Source organism: Prinia subflava, chromosome 3, assembly GCF_021018805.1.
Source record: "Prinia subflava isolate CZ2003 ecotype Zambia chromosome 3, Cam_Psub_1.2, whole genome shotgun sequence".
Classification (NCBI taxonomy): domain Eukaryota; kingdom Metazoa; phylum Chordata; class Aves; order Passeriformes; family Cisticolidae; genus Prinia; species Prinia subflava.
The window spans coordinates 57909991-57925767 of NC_086249.1; the positions used below are offsets into that span (position 1 = coordinate 57909991).

The 15777-nt window shown below is 37.8% G+C and overlaps 1 protein-coding gene across 10 annotated transcripts in view; it reads left to right on the forward strand.

Annotated features, from left to right (window-relative positions):
- LMO7 (LIM domain 7) overlaps positions 1 to 15777 on the forward strand; it is a 131308-nt gene that overhangs the window by 84543 nt on the left and 30988 nt on the right. For 7 of the 10 annotated variants that reach the window (XM_063392232.1, XM_063392230.1, XM_063392233.1 and 4 more), the window contains 9 exons: positions 1608 to 1638; positions 2030 to 2143; positions 2593 to 2791; positions 3899 to 4151; positions 8705 to 8734; positions 11038 to 11155; positions 12311 to 12453; positions 13761 to 14214; positions 14963 to 15286. In XM_063392232.1, the coding sequence (XP_063248302.1) occupies positions 1608 to 1638; positions 2030 to 2143; positions 2593 to 2791; positions 3899 to 4151; positions 8705 to 8734; positions 11038 to 11155; positions 12311 to 12453; positions 13761 to 14214; positions 14963 to 15286 (1666 nt within the window). Of the gene's footprint in view, positions 1 to 1607; positions 1639 to 2029; positions 2144 to 2592; positions 2792 to 3898; positions 4152 to 5253; positions 5545 to 6456; positions 7174 to 8704; positions 8735 to 11037; positions 11156 to 12310; positions 12454 to 13760; positions 14215 to 14962; positions 15287 to 15777 lie in introns of all 10 variants that reach the window. The other 3 variants (XM_063392238.1, XM_063392235.1, XM_063392231.1) reach the window with 3 other exon arrangements.

The following is a 15777-nucleotide window of genomic DNA, read 5'->3' on the forward strand; positions in this document are numbered from 1 at the left end:
ATAGGAAGAAAGAGGAGACGGGAAGGGCTGGGGTGGTCTGTGTCCCTGACACAAATTGTCATGTCTCATTGACTATTCCATTTCCATGAAGAATGATGCTTAGGCTGACCGGGCCCTGTCGTCATTACACTAACTTGTTACTGTTTCCTGAATGGTTTATTCTCCTTTTTTTTTCCTGTAACCTTTGTGTTCCTAGACAGACAGAAAAAGGATAAGTACCTTGACACATTGTTGGTCTGACATGTAAGAGAGCTCTGAATAGGTTTTTTTCACTGCTGTATATGAAGTTTCTGCTTTTCTGTTTGAACCCCATCACTGTTCTGTGTGTGAAGTTTGCAGCTGAACCAGCTCCAAACCAACATCGGGGGCAGGTGAAGAGCTGTTCTGGTGTTTTTAAGCCATTTGCTCTTCCATAACAGCTGGTGCTGCAGGCAGCAATGTTGTTCAACCATTGCAGTCCATCCTGAATATTTATACCTGGGGACCAGGAGGCTTTTGAAGCCTCCCATTCAAGAAGTTTCTTCTTCTTGCTCTTAAAATGAGCAGGAGGAGAACAGGACCACTATGAGTGTCTGTTGGTATACTTCCAAGGTGTGCTACAGACTGGATGTATATATTAAAAAGTTCCCTAATGTTAGTGATTGCATATGTATTTAATATTTTTTGAAAAATGTATTTTTATAAAAGAACCCAAACCTATCCTTTCAGCCCTACATCAGCTCTCTCCAGATGTCCTGGTTTCAGTTTCCCATTTTTTGGTTTGAAAAGTTTACTCTTGGCTAAAGTGTTCTCTGTTGTCCAAGGCAAATAATTTAGAAAGCAGTACAATTTCAGATGGAATTGAAAAACTGAGGTTATTCAGGCTGGAAAAGAGAAGGCTCCAGGGATACCTCGTAGCAGCCTTCCAGCAGCTAAAACGAGCCTACAAGAAATCTTGAGAGAGACTTTTTATAGGGACATGTAGTGATAGGTCCAAGGGGGAAAGACTGAAATGAGAGGGTCAGTTTAGATTGGCTATTGGGAAGAAATTCTCTGCTCTGAGGGTGGGGAGGCACTGGCACGGATTGTCCAGACATGTGGTGGATGCCCCATCCCTGTAAGGGTTCCAAAGCCGGGTTGGATGGGGCTTTCAGCACCGTGGTCTAGGGGAAGGTGGCCCTGCCCATGACAGAGGAGTGGAAGTAGATGATCTTTAAGGGCCCTTCCAACCCAAACCATTCTATGATTGTCATCTCACTGGCTAATAGAGGCTATATTTCCCAAAGTCTTGGGAAAGCTTGTTTTCTACTTCTATTTTGTTGGTAACTAAACAAGAGCTAATTAAAAATGCCTAGAGGCTTTCTGTGCACCTCTCAAAACAGAAACTGTAATAGATAGATTGACTAGCTTCTCACTTTACATGGAATGATTGCAATAGTACAGACTTATGACTGTATTTAAAGTGAAGTGCTTCTTATTTCTTTTGGATCAGTCATAGTTGCATATTTTATATTGACTGATAATTGGTTTAGAAACTTTTTACATCTTGAATAATAATTGAATTTTAAGTCAGCAATTGTAAAATATTTTGTTTTCTTTTCTTTTTCTCAATCTCTGCCCTGCTTCAGACCGGAGGAAACCAACAGAAGAGTGAAAAATGTAAGACAGTTTCACATTAATTGTGATTAATTATTTTTAAATGTTTCTGTTTATGGTACTATCATATTTAACTTATTCTTCAACTGTTGATTTATATGATGCAAATTAATGCCATTCTACAATGATCTCTGTGTGCAGCATACTTTCCCAAGTCATTGTAATAATTAAAAACAGTACCTATATCTGCTTACTTGAAATATATGAGAGGCATGATGATAGTCTTTAATTGGTTTTTTTTGGTGTCAATCATAGCTAATGCTGTATGCAAGATTTTGCAGTTCATTGTGGAAACATCTCTAATAGCATGCTGAGATTCTTTTACACTGGCACATGGCATGAGAGGAAAGTAATTAAGTTTGTATTCAGGGGGTTTTTTTCTGTTTGTTTTTAGGTTTTGATTACGTTATACTGGCTTGGGAGAAAAGCTCAAGGTGACCCTGATTATAATGGTCCATACCTCGATCTTAAAGCTTTTGAGAAATTATTAGGGCAAGCATTCACTAAGGTAAGAAATCCAAAAAAGGAAACTAAACAAATAGCCTGAAGTTTGTAGTTTGTTATACTGTGGCAACTCTAAACAGTCTCTTGAGGGTTTCATTTTCTTCTCAGTTTGGAGGACATAGTAGTTTATTTGTTTTGCTTGCTATCAAGTTCTTTATGACAGGAATGGTTTTTAGCTTACATTGGTTCTCCTGCTACCCATATGAGTTTCAGAATCCATCTGCTCTACTTGATGTGCTAGATTCTGAAGAGCCCTATCTCAATCCTCTTTGGCTGAAATGAAAGACATTTAAGACCTTTTATCAAGTCTCCTGGTTCAAGTTGTTGTATGTGTTGTGTGTTTTAGAGTTCTGTAGTAGTCTTTGTTGAAGTTTGTTTGTAAATTCAAAATGCTCATGAGTAGCATTTGCACCCTAAATTATTAAAAGCAACCTTTCAAACTTACTCTTGTAGGCACTTGAAGAGTCCAGCCAGCTGAGCAGAAGTGGCCGAGATAGTGGGTACGGTGATATTTGGTACGTTGACCGTGGAGAGCCTTTTCCATCTTCAGCCACTCATAAAAGAGACGATTCCTTTGATAGCTTGGACTCTCTTGGCTCAAGATCCTGCACAAGCTTTTCATCAGATATAACCTTGAAAGGTGGCAGTGAAGGTATGTTTTCCTCTCTAAAATCTTTTGTTGACATGTGTCTTATGAATGTGGGAGAAGACAATGTATGGACCTGGTAGTTGGATATCCAGTATTAAACCAGCTTGAAAGTCAACTCTAGTTTTGCTGCAGTTGCATTTTGCTTAAGCAAATATTGACCTTTAACGGTTGGTAGAAAAAAAGGACTTCTCATACAGATTTTCCTAGGAGGCCTTGCTGAAACTTCTGCTCTCACTGTCACATTAGGGTGTGTGTATGTCCAGGGTATATTCCCAGACTTCTGTAAGGGAAATAGCTGAAAATTACATCTGGATGGGATCATCTAAAATTCCTAAGTTGCAAAAGTCTCTTGCCTTGTTCTTAGGGTGACTGTGTCAAACCACTCTATCTTTACTTCATTTGTGAATATTCAGTAAGGTTATTCCCACCTAGGTTAAATACTGAATAGTATTTGTTACTTTTAGTAGTTTGTCATGAAAATAAAGGTAACAAGAAGAGAGTGACACTGGATCCCTGAAGCAGCAGTCTAGCCTGTGTTTCAGAACCAGAACCAAAGAACCAAAGTTCAATTTGTAGTCTTAAGTCACAAAAATTGTGGTTTTGGATTGTGTGAAAATCATTGAACAGAGGCTCCATGGAGCATTGCTGATCTGTGAAAGGCAACATTTAGCCATGTTACAAATGTGATGTACCCTGGGCTTCTACTGGATGTTAATCTGGTGAGATGAGCACATTGCTGTTAACTCATCTTTGTTAGTAAATTTATCTTGCAGACACTATTTAATTAAAAATTTTCTGTGCTGTTATTTTGTCTTCAGTCTGGAGCCCAGCACTTTGTTTCCTGCAGGGAGCAGTGATAATGAAAGAATGGAACAAATGCAGAAGGATCATGCAAACTAAATTGAGTTTAACGGATCTTATCACAGCTTTGCCACAGACTTCTAAAAATACCTCTCCTAGTGTCCTGTCAGTAACTCAGCAAATTTGCAGCTGAAACATCTCAAATACAGAGATAAATTGATTTTAGAGGACTTTGATTCAAGTTTTAGCTCCAAGCAAGTGTCTAGAGAATGATGTTTGTATCTTCCCTTTTTTCCACTTTCTTCTAAGGTTGTGACAGTGACACAGACTCGGAACTGCCTTCCAAAATGCATGACTCCCATAAAGATGACAGGTCTTACCGTAGGATTTCTGTGATTGAACCAAAACCCACCACTGACTTCAATCGTTTCTTACCCAACAAAAACAAGCAGACAGCATATGTGCCAGCACCTTTAAGGAAGAGGAGGACAGAGAAGAATGAGGACAACAGGAGGAGCTGGGCAAGTCCTGTTTTCACTGAGTCAGATGGAACATTTTCAAGGTACTGATGTATGGTTTTAGTAAAGTGGGCTTTGATTTAGAACTTTTAAACTATGTTACTTCTTTATTAGTTAAAGAAAAGCTTCTCTTGCTGCAATAAAAAGACAAGTATTTGATTTTCCATGTTTTATCGAGGGGGACGTTTTGGTATGGTTGTGTGCTTTGGTTTTTGGTTTTGGTTTTTTTATGGGGTTTTTTTTATGTTTGAGTAATGTTTTGAAGCTGGTCAGACTCCAGATGTATTTAAATGGTCTTAAATGCAAGTTCACGAGAGACAGACCTACGGTTTTAGTTGGTTGTTAAAGCTTCCAAAATATAGTGGTGAATTTCAGTTGTCCGGCTTCTTGATGCATACAGATGAGATTAGTGGGCAGTTCTTGAATTTCACCATTGCCTTCATGACTTCACTGTCTTCATTCTATTCCTGTTTCGGTCAACCTCAGTGGACGTGAAGCGAATCCTGTAGCTTCCTGCCAAAATAGCAGAGCAGAGTGTGGGCTCACAAATCCAACTTCCCTCCAGATCATCCATGAGTATGACAGTGGCTCTGATTCAGAAGATGAAAGAAGGCTGCCCGACGTTGTTTTGGATGACTTAGCAAATCGTAGATTTCTAGTCAAAAAGAGCCCTGTAAGCTCTGCTGCACCTGGACATCATTTCATGTTGCACAATGACTCTCCTAAATCTTGCTCGCGAGAAAGTTATCCAGCTGGTCCACTAGCTGCAATGCTTGAACCACTGAGGTCAGAGATACTAATCCAAGATCCAGTAACTATTGCGCTACCTAAATCGCAGCCCTTAAATAACTCCATAAAGTTAGTCTTCTAATCAGCGTTTTAACGCAGCTGATAATTTGATGTGCTTTTTCTGTCAGATTTTGTATTTTTGTCAGAGGAGATAGGGTGTTGATATAACCATTTAACTTCTTTTTAAATTTTTTTTTATTTAATATATCTTATTATTTCTGGTGCTGCAGTGATGAAATTGAGAACTAATATGCTTCATTCACAAGGCTGAGCTCCTGAGCCAAAAAGCATGTCTTTTTGCATTCCTTAAGTCAAGTTGCTCCTAAAATATCTTAACTGATTGGATATTTTGAACAGTAACCAGAGGAGGCAGAGGCAGTTGGATACTAAAGAGGAAAACAAACCAAGAGTTAACAATCCTTCACAATTATCTGGGTATTTTGATGAGGACGAGGAAGAAGTAGGCATCCCAAACATTGAAAAAGATGATCTCTATTTTCGCAAGCTAATAAGTTCTTCAGCTCCAAATACAGTTGTTGCTTTTGACAAATTTCTTCCTAAGTTTTGGACTCCAGAGGAAGAACTGCTATGGAAAAAAATCAAGAAATCCTCTTTCAAACCCTGGTATAAAGAGATTCAAGGGTTCAGGTGCGTTTTCATGCATGCCTGTTTCTCTCCTGTGTGCAAAGCCTAAGTAAAGTGTCGTTCTATGACTTTGAATTTTTAAATTTTCATTGCCGATGTAGCAGCAGGATATGTTTTATTATTTTTTCTTTAAAAAAAAAAAAATTGAAATACTATTTTTGTTATACTGTTGCACTGTTGCCGCTGTGCATTCCACTCAGTGAGTACACTTCCATGTTTTTTCTTCTTTCTCTGCTCATTCTTTGTGCTGTTGCGCAGTAGAAAGAGATCAGACTCTGAGGATGAGGAATTTGCTTACAAACAAAGCTGTACCATTCTTGCTAATCAACCAAGATCAAGTTTTGACTGGAACAGTAGCTGCAGAAGGGATCAGAATTATAAGCCAACTGCTGAATATGTGGGAAGCTCATTGTCACAAATTGCAGAAGGAAAAATCTTGGAGTCATCTGATCAGCCCAGGTTGATACTGCTGCATGAGCTGTTCTCTTGATGCATCAAAAAGAAATGGCTGGATATGCAACAGCTAAATGAAATTAAACCACGTCCCGTGATGTTGTGCTTTCTTGGTTATTACTGTTTTGCTGTTTTGTTGAGTTTGGGTTTTTTTTTCTCTTTTAATGTAGCCCCGTAAATTGCTGGCCTTCTGAAAGATGTAAACATGCTGCATAGGGCTACTGGCTTTGTGTGTGAGCATGTAAGCGTGATGTTTCTGAGCAGGTTAGGATGCCAGATACCTTTGCATTGGTTGGCGTGTGCTGCTCTACGGTCAGTGGTGGTGAATGCCAAGTGGTGTTGTCATTCTGCTTGGGATACTGCAAGTCTAAACCAAATGTATATTGCAATACGTTGTGATCTGCTTGTCTCTTGCTAGTTAATGATATTTTTACTTCCCTCCTTTTGTTTTATATGCTTCAGTCAGTTTTCGTTACTTCAGGCCCTGCAAAAATACACTGACTACGTGTCTTCTGAAATGGAGACCAGAATTGATCCTACATCTGGCCCTAGGCTCATAAAATGTAGAAAGAATGTTTCCTTTATACCAGGAGGCAAGCAAGGAGATGAGGAAAATGGATATCTATATCCAGATTTGGAAAACGATGATTTGTTCGTTCGGAAAACTGGGGCTTTCCATGTGAATCAAGTTGTTCTTCAAGACCCCCGGTATTTAAAGAAATTCTCTGAGCAGGAGCCTCCTCTAGAGGGTGAGATAGTTCTGCAACCCAGAGAGGGGGAAACTGTGATTCCAGATTTGGAAAAGGATGACATGATTTTTCGTAAAGTCCTCTCTCAGAAAAAAGAGGTGCCTTTATCAGGTGCTCCTGACAAGTATCACCCAGCACTGTTTCCAGATCCATGGAGTCTTCCAGAAGAGATCCGGTCCAAATTTCTGTGTTTACTTGAAAAAAACACGATACCAGAAGAAAGGAAGAGCAATGGCAGAGTGCTGTCACCATCTTTGCACCATAAGAAGGATGATATGCTGACCCGCAAGATTGAATCTTGGAAAGTGGGAAGCAACGTCCAGCCAGTAAATTTTATCCCAGGTCCATGCAGTGAAGAAGACTGGAAGAAATGGGAAGCAATCAGGGAGGCCAGCAAAGTTAGACACAAGAAACGGCAGATGGTGGAGAGGTCAGGTTGTGTTCCTGCACAGATTGAGTGCTCTTGAACCCTTCCCATTCAGAAAAGCATCATCCTGTGCTGAATCATTCATAGAGTGCCAATCTGGTGTTTGTTCGTGTCGTCCTTGAGCAAGCTTTCTATTTGCTTTGAATAGAAGCTCATGACTGCAATACCATATTTTCAACAAAAATTTATAAAGTTTTCTAGTTTTAGGCTGCCACTTGGGAGAAAATATGTTATCATTCCCTCAGGGCCAAAGTTCTGCATAAGTTTCTTTCCATGGTTGAACAGGAATAGTGATTATTCAAAAGTCTTTGGAGGCTAGAAATATTTTCTTTTATTCTATAAGATAATAGGTGAAAACATTCTGAAACACATGAATTCTTTAAAGACAAAATCTGGAAACGTGCATTCTGATATTCTTGCTTGCACCTAAGTTTAAAAATGCTTGTAAACTGGCCTGCTACAGTTCTTAAATGATTAGATGAGGTGGAAAAAAAAAAAGTGTTCTGCCTGCCCAAAGTCATGGTGCATGCAAGTTGTGTGTCTATGTAATAATAAAGGCCACCATAGCATATTTTATTCTGCCAATACTATCCCCCAACTTTCATACAGTCTCAATTCATTCTTTCCCCTAATTCTTTCCAGGTATTCTCAAAATTTCTCTTGTCTAACTGAATGCTGTTTCTTAAGTACTTCCTATCTCTCCTTTGAATTTTGTATTTACTGGGGGAGAATGGGGTTCCAAACGTTTACTTACCTCTGAAAATACGGCATTGCAAGTTGCAGCTCTCCTAGCTGTGCATCATTACTTTGTGACTAAGACACTTCTGTGTTCCAGTTGATATTTTGATGTTGCTGCATTTAATTTTTAAGCATAATACTGTTAACAAAGTTCGAGCTTCACTGAGAAATCTTTCTGAAGTGCTTGGAAATATTGCATGTTTTAATAATTCATTCAGTAGAGTTAAATAGCTATATTATATTATATATACTCATATTCAAGAATACTAAAAATCCTCTTGAATTGCCCTGGATTAGTTGTGTTCAAGGATTAATGTGCTAAACTTCCACACAGGGTCTTTTATTCTGGTACACATCAAGTATTACTTTCAGATAGTATCAGAAATGGTTGCAGTAACAAGAGAACAACCTCTGTAAGCCACACATTTTGTTGGGACTCAAGCTGGCATTAATTATAATTTATTGAAATGAGTCTCTTTTGAGCATCATGCTTTTCAGCAGTGCTGAAGTGGTGCACAAATAATACAAGGCTCTATTTGTGCAGTATTGCTAAATGAAAAGTGTTGGAAACCTGCAGGCAGCCTTGTCCTGACAGTTCTACCCAACTTTGCCCATCATACAAGTCTTGGTGTGTTTTTTGACTGGTCCAATTCCTGATGTGCTATTCCACGCTGGCTGGTTCCCAACCTTTCAGTTTCCCCATCACCTAGTGAGAGTGCTGGTCTACTAATGGTGTTGATGTTATTATCAATATCAAGAACTGAATCTTTTCTTTTTTTGCTTTCTGATTTCTCAGACTGTTTCAAAAGCTTTCTGATGAGCAAGGGTAAGTTTTGTAAAAGCTTGAAAGATCGTAATGCTGGTTTTTTTGGCCTCTATTCATCTTTATGCATGCACAGTAGCTAAAAGCTTATGCTGAAAACTTGTGCATGATGCTTGGTTGTTCTTTGCAATTTACATAATGAATATAAGAATAAAAGCTATGTATATGACAAAAGTTCCCTCTGCTGTCTCGTGTATTCAAGTTATGATTATCAGGCACTTTGAAAATCAGCTCTAATGTTTTATTCCTGCTGAAGTGAGAATTTTGTTATTCTGTATTTAAACAAGGCTTTAAAACATTCAAAACATGTAAAGGAATATTAACAAATATTTTATCTTGAAGGCTGTACAACTAGAATCTGAAAATAATTAACAGCATTGGTATTTATCATGGGATTGGTGAATGATCTGGGGTCATTTTCTATTTTCCAGGTTATTGAATGCTCAGTAGTAAACTTATAGATTTGTGTCATGGGAACTTAGATGTTTATGATGAACTGCGACTCAAAGACAAATAATTCTTCCACTTATTGTGTGATGGCATGTTAAGTATTTGGGAATGCATGGTGTTCTGATGATTTTTTTTTTAAATTTAAATTTATTTGTTTATTTATTTATGTCTCTATTTTTACCCTGAGGCAAACCTAGCAAATGACTAAACACTTCCAGAAGTGCAAAATGTTTCAGAAAAAGGTTTTAGGAGAGGGAGACTCAGAAGACTCAAGTCAATAGTTAGGTTTTTCAGTTTAGTCTGAAATTAAAACTAAGATCCAAATCCATGGAATATACTTTTACTCAGGTTATATTTTCTTCAGGTCAAGATTTTCTTGTAGTGTTGCAGGCAGATGTAGTAATTCAAGAGAAAGAAGTGGAAACTATAATTATGTACATTTTCTTGAACTCATCTGGAACAAATTTGATACACCCTTATGTAGTATTTTGTTACCCCAAAACAGTTCTACGTGATATAACTTAAGCATTAAAAATGTGGAAAAGAACTGTACAAGAAAAGAGTTTCTGCGATAGCAACCAGGTGATTTTTCTGAATTTGGCACTCTTCTCATTCAGAAAATGGATAAGCAAGCACATATGACAAGTTACTGCCCAATCCTTTATTTCTAAAGGCCAGAGGCCAGTCTTATGTTACCAATGAAAGCAAGTTCAGCCTCTTGGGAGGAAGTGAGAGTCTGATTTGTTAGTTCAGAGATCTCTTGGAATGCAACAGATTAGAACAAGGCTCTCTGCTGAATCTGTTTTGATTTTTATCTGATTTTCCATATCAGAGAAGTGCCACATTTTCAAGTCCTGTTAGAATTTAGTTACATCCCTCTATAACTCATACATTGGATAAATGAAAACAAAGGTACTTTTGAATATTAAGAAAGAAAAAAAACCCAAATCTTCAAAACCTAGCTTTCCTTTTGTATTACACTATTGAACCTTATGATGAAACACCTGCATTTTGCTTACTGTCTCAGAGGGTTGTGGTCAAATCTCATCAGGAGGCTTGTCCTATATCTGAACTAAATGTTATGTTATATTTATCACTGTAGTGTGAAAGAATAAAGGAAAAAATAGCATGTGGTGGGGGAGAGCATGAAAGGTGAGCTTGACAAATTTATATTAAAGGGAACTAGTAGTGTAGGGAGTGCCTGGGGGAAACTATAGCCATGTTGAAGAAGTTAGCAGGAAGATGGCTGTGTTATCCCAACTTGAAAGGAAAGCATCAGAGGTTTGGGGAGAGTCAGCATGGTTAGAGGGGCCTGTGACATGCATGAACCGAGCATTTAGCAGTGAGTGACTCTTAATCTTTTGGAAATGTGCATCAACAACTGATTTGATTTGATGATTAGCCTAAGCAAGGAAAGAACAGGAGGTGATACTGGGACTGTTACAGGAGAGAAGTCAAAGGATGGGAATTTGGACTCCAGGGTAGGGGAAGCCTTTTGGATCAAAGAAAGAAACAAGGTCAATAAAGAGAATAACAAGTTAAAACAGAAATAGCAGTGTTCTGTGAGGAGCCCAATGTGAATGATCAGTGTGGAGATGTACAGAGCTGCCTGTTCCCTTAACCTTATTTTATTTGCTCAAATGACTAACTAATGACTTGTGTGTTGGCACTACAGCACATCCCAGTCTTTCTCATTCAGCTGCCTGTCTGTTTCCTGCTCCATTCAAAATAACACTCATGAGCATTCAGTTCTAATATAAATGTACTAATATAAATCCTTCTCTCTCTCTGAAGGTTTCACTTTTGTAAATGAAGGCTAGGCTGTTGTAAAGCTGAGTTCTCTTTTCCCTTTCTAGGAGTAAATCTTTGAATGATGTCAGTGCAGACGAGCTGCAGACACTGCGCAAAATCCGTTATGAAGAGCTGCAGAAGATAAAAGAGCAGTTACAGGAGCAAGATCTAAAGTGGCAAGAAGTAAGGGCTCCTTTTCACTTATCGTGGTGTGTCCTGCTTGAAAGGGCTGGGTGTCACCTGCCTTCAGTATCCCTAGCAAACAAATTTTGGCATGTGTCTTCTAAAACAATTCATCTCATGCAGCTACTAGAGTTTGTGGGGATGCCTGTTTAATGCAGGACTGAAATTATTTTAAATTTTGTCCTAAGTTTCTGATTAATGCTTCAGGATAAGACTTGTGTGTATTGTAATAAAGCCTTCAGGCTTGATTTCTGTGGACTTAAAGAGAAATTAGGGCATAGTTTCTTGTGTTATCTGCAATTTTTGAATACTTTTTTTGGAGAAATGATTGGAATGTCTGAGTATTTAATCCTCTGAGAGAAAGGGGAAGAAATAATACTTCCTTGTGCAAATTCTTGAGGCTTCTGTCCCCTGATAATTCTGTCTTAAATCCAGCTTGTAAACTGTATGGTAGCTTTGTACAGCATCATAAGCATATCTAAAGACTTTTCAATTTATTAAAATCTCTGCTTGACAATGAGTATCAGCAAGAGGCTGACATTAAGAACAAAGCACCAAACGAGGAGTTCATAGCTATTTGTTTAATGCATCTCAGTTCTAATATTCAGTACTTCCCTTAACTCAGCTCTGGTATTTCATGGACAATATTGCCAGTTCACATTGTGGTTTTACAGAAATGAAAAAACTACAGAAATATCTGTTTCCAATTCAGAATTTAAGGCATAAGTTCTCAAGCTAGTGTATCAGTCTAACATAGTAGTGATTTGGAAAAATGATGATATCCCAAAGTCTAAAGCCCTCAACAAAGAAATACAGATGGAATTTGCATTGGTTTTCAATTACGTGTGATTGGGTGAAGTATTTTGGAATAAAATTGAAAATGTTAAGGGGGAAAAACAGGCCAAATGATATACAATCCAATAATTACAATGGTTAAATTAAGGAGGCAGTGAGCCTGAAATCCTAACTAGAACATGACAACTACTTTATCATTTATGGGACAGGTACATGAAAATGTGTCTGTGATGCAGACATGTAAATAAAATCAGGGCAATAAATAGCATGCAGTGGGATGCCTCTGTAAGTCTGTGAGGCCTTGAGAAAATCTGATGGTATACATTCATATTATTCTATTCTATTCATTATTCTATATAGGATCTAGCAAAATGGAAGAATCGTAGGAAGAGTTACACTTCAGAATTGCAAAAGAAAAAGGAAGAGAGAGAAGAAATTGAAAGGAGAGCATCTGAGGTGTCTGGAAGGAGTACCAAGTCACTGAAAGAAATGCAGCAGGAGAGGTAATGGTCCTAATGGGAGTATTATGTTTTAAGAACGTAAATCTGAGCATTTTTATTCCTTTGAATTTTTGAGACCCTTCTACCAGCAAGTTGCAATTGATTCTGCAGAGATCTTGACAATTTTAGTTGCAAAATAAAGTGTAGAAAACTAGGCAATTGAAGGGCTGAATATGGTTTTCTAATGCTCTGTTTGCACAGAATGTTAAACAGTTTTCTCTATAAATGATATTTTACTCTGCTATCCATAAATAAAAGTATTGAGAAGTCAACACTTGCATTCTCTTTGCATTAGTTTAAACAATAGCACTGAACTGGATGATTGCCTTTTCTACTCATGGAAAAAGTTAACTATTTCTCTTCCTTTTACCACTGAATTTGGTATTTTTTTAGTCACTGTGGAGAACTGCAGCCACTTAATGTATGTCACAGAACTGTGAACTTTTACTTGATTTCCCCTTCGTCCCTAATTTTTCCTTTTGGTATTTATTTTTTGAAGAGTAAAAGGTGTAAACTGCACAGTACCATTTCTAGTGGTGGCAGTCTTATATATCTATCTATCTATTTATGTATCTATCTATCTATCTTCTAATGCACATAAGACTGAACTGAAGGTAATATGCACATGACATGTATTCATAAAAGAAATAAGTCTAATCTTTTGGATTTCTTTTATTTTTTTTTTTACTTATTTGTGAGGACAAAAATTCATTGCTTGGATGCTAATTGTATTGAATGTTCGGTATCAATAAAAATCTTATAACTGATGTGCTAAAGATTATCCTTGTACTTGTTGTTCATTTACAACAAAGGAATGAATAACAAAAAAATAATAATTAGCTGAATTTCAGGGCACTGTCTTATTTAGGTATCTAAAATTCAGCATGGCATTTTCATAGAGCAGGAATATCAAGCACAGTTACACAGTTCAAGCAGTTACAGGACTATCTTTTTCCTGTTCTTTCCTAAATAAATCTGAATTTCTGAGGATGTGTAACTTGAATGTATGTGTATCTATATAATTTATAGCTATGTGTAGCAATATAATTTTCTTGGCAAATATTTCTGTCATGGTGGCAGCCTGATAATGTGATAGTATGGCTGAGTATTATGAGAGTGTTGAACTGGGAGGAAGATAGATTTAAAAATATATGAAAATGCTAATATATTTAAATGATGCTATTCATTTTTATTTACAGGAGATGTATTATTTGGCTTATGCTCTGCTCTAAACATTTACTAGTTGAAAGACTTTAGGCCTGCCTGTTTGTTGGGTCACTTTGGTATTTTAACAGGCTCTGTTCCCATAGGGAGGAGAGAAATCAGGACTCCTATGAAGAGCAGAAACAGGAACCTAACTGGGCCTATTCACTGAATGATGATGTCTTCAGTGAAGAAAAAGCACCTTCCACAGCACCAAAAGATTGGTCAGCAGCCAAAGATTACCGTTTGGAAGAAGATACTGCCTACAGCACGAAGGACAGCAGAAGTTTGTACGCCACACAACCACCCAAGGAGAACGTGCCGGAGAGCTCGGCTGCTCGCGAAGCTGCTGCGCCGCAGGAGAGCCTGGCGCAGGAGCAGAGCCCCGCTCCTTTGTCCACTCGCTACTCAGTGAATGCTCAAACTGGGTCAGCTCAGGTTTCAGCTTCTCTCCCGAGAACTTACCAGAAAACTGACACCTCCAGGTTAACATCTGTGGTTACACCAAGACCTTTTGGTGTCCACTCAAGAGGAATCTCGTCACTTCCACGGTCGTTCACGGTAAAATTCCCCTTCATTCCTGAAGTTTGTAAATGTGGGGTCTTCACTACCTGGGGGAACAGTAGTTTTAATGGTTTAGTTTTTTTAAAAGGTGCCTCCTGTGTGATGAGGTCTGTGTTACTAGAGCAGGCAGGTCTGTCATGGCTTTACATGTTTACTTGTGTTTCTATGCTTAGGCGCACTCCTAGAATTAAAACTGGTACCTAGATTTGGTAAAATATTCTTTTTATGTAGGTCTCCTTTGTGTGCTTTATCAAAACAACTGTCATTGGAGGTAATTATCTGGAGCCAGGTTAACATAATTAAGTGTTAAAGATACATTTTTCGAGTGATAAAGTTTCCACTGCTCTGCTGACTTTGTTGAAATAGAAATTTTATGCTAGGCTGAATTTTGTCTATGCTATAAAGCAATGAAACAATGAAATTGATTCCCCCCAGCCCCATTACTATGATGATTTTCAGTTTTCTCCTAAATCCTTATTTGTTTCAATTTAAAAAGTGCTAAGAATGTGAATAATTCTAAACAGATGACTTTAAAAATTTTATGTTAAGAAGTCTAGAATATTTGTTCAGCAGACATTTCAAGACAAAAAAACCCATTTTTCTAAATAGGTGGTTAGCAGTGGGTATAGGAGCCAGAATTTGCTTCAAAGGGGGAGGTGGTTTTCTTTGATATAAAGATCACTGAAAGATTTAAAGATTTCCTTTTTAAAAGCATTTATTTACCAAGTTGTCATTTTTTTCCTAGATGGATGATGCTCAGAAATACAATGGAGAAGTAGAAAAAGCTAAAAGAACTCAAACTTTGTTCACCAGCATTTCCTTTTCACAACCAGACTCTGCACATCCTCTCTCCACTGGTGCATTCAGAAGTAGAGGTGAGGAGGGAGAGGAGGAAAAAGGTGTTCAATCAGCACCTCCTCCTAGTTTGGCATTACCTTTAAAGTCCCAAGACCAAGATGCTGGAAGCAGTATTCCTAAGCCAGGGTATGGCATTCATCCTGATTCTCTTTCACTTGCATCTTCTGCAGAAACTGCGAGTCCGACCGAGCCTAAGGATTCAAAATCCATGGTAAGTCTGGAAATAATGTGATTACTTGGTGTAACTGAATGCCACAGCAGAATAAAAGAGAAAATATCTAAAAGTGCATCTAATGCAAGTATTCTTCTGCTTGTAAAAGGACATCTCAGAGACATGCTATTTCCTCTGATTTAATTTAGGGGAAAGAGAGTATTTGGGGAAGAAAAAAGTATTCTTTTGCTGAATTTTTCCCTGTCCTTTTTGTCGTGTGCTTAATTTTATCATTCTAATTCATAGTAGTTATTCTACATATCATTTAATGCTTGCAATTTTTTTTTGACGTTTTCCAAATTAGCACATTGTGCATATAATCAGGTGTGACAGATGAATTATCTGTGATGCTGTAGCATTCATTTGCACTTTTAAACTGCTGGTGGAAAATAGAGATCAGTTTTTCAAAGGTTGGCCATAAACATCAGTATCAACTATGCTTTTTTCCGTCTGCTGTGGCTTGTGCCTTTTTGGGGTTTGTTTGTTTGTTT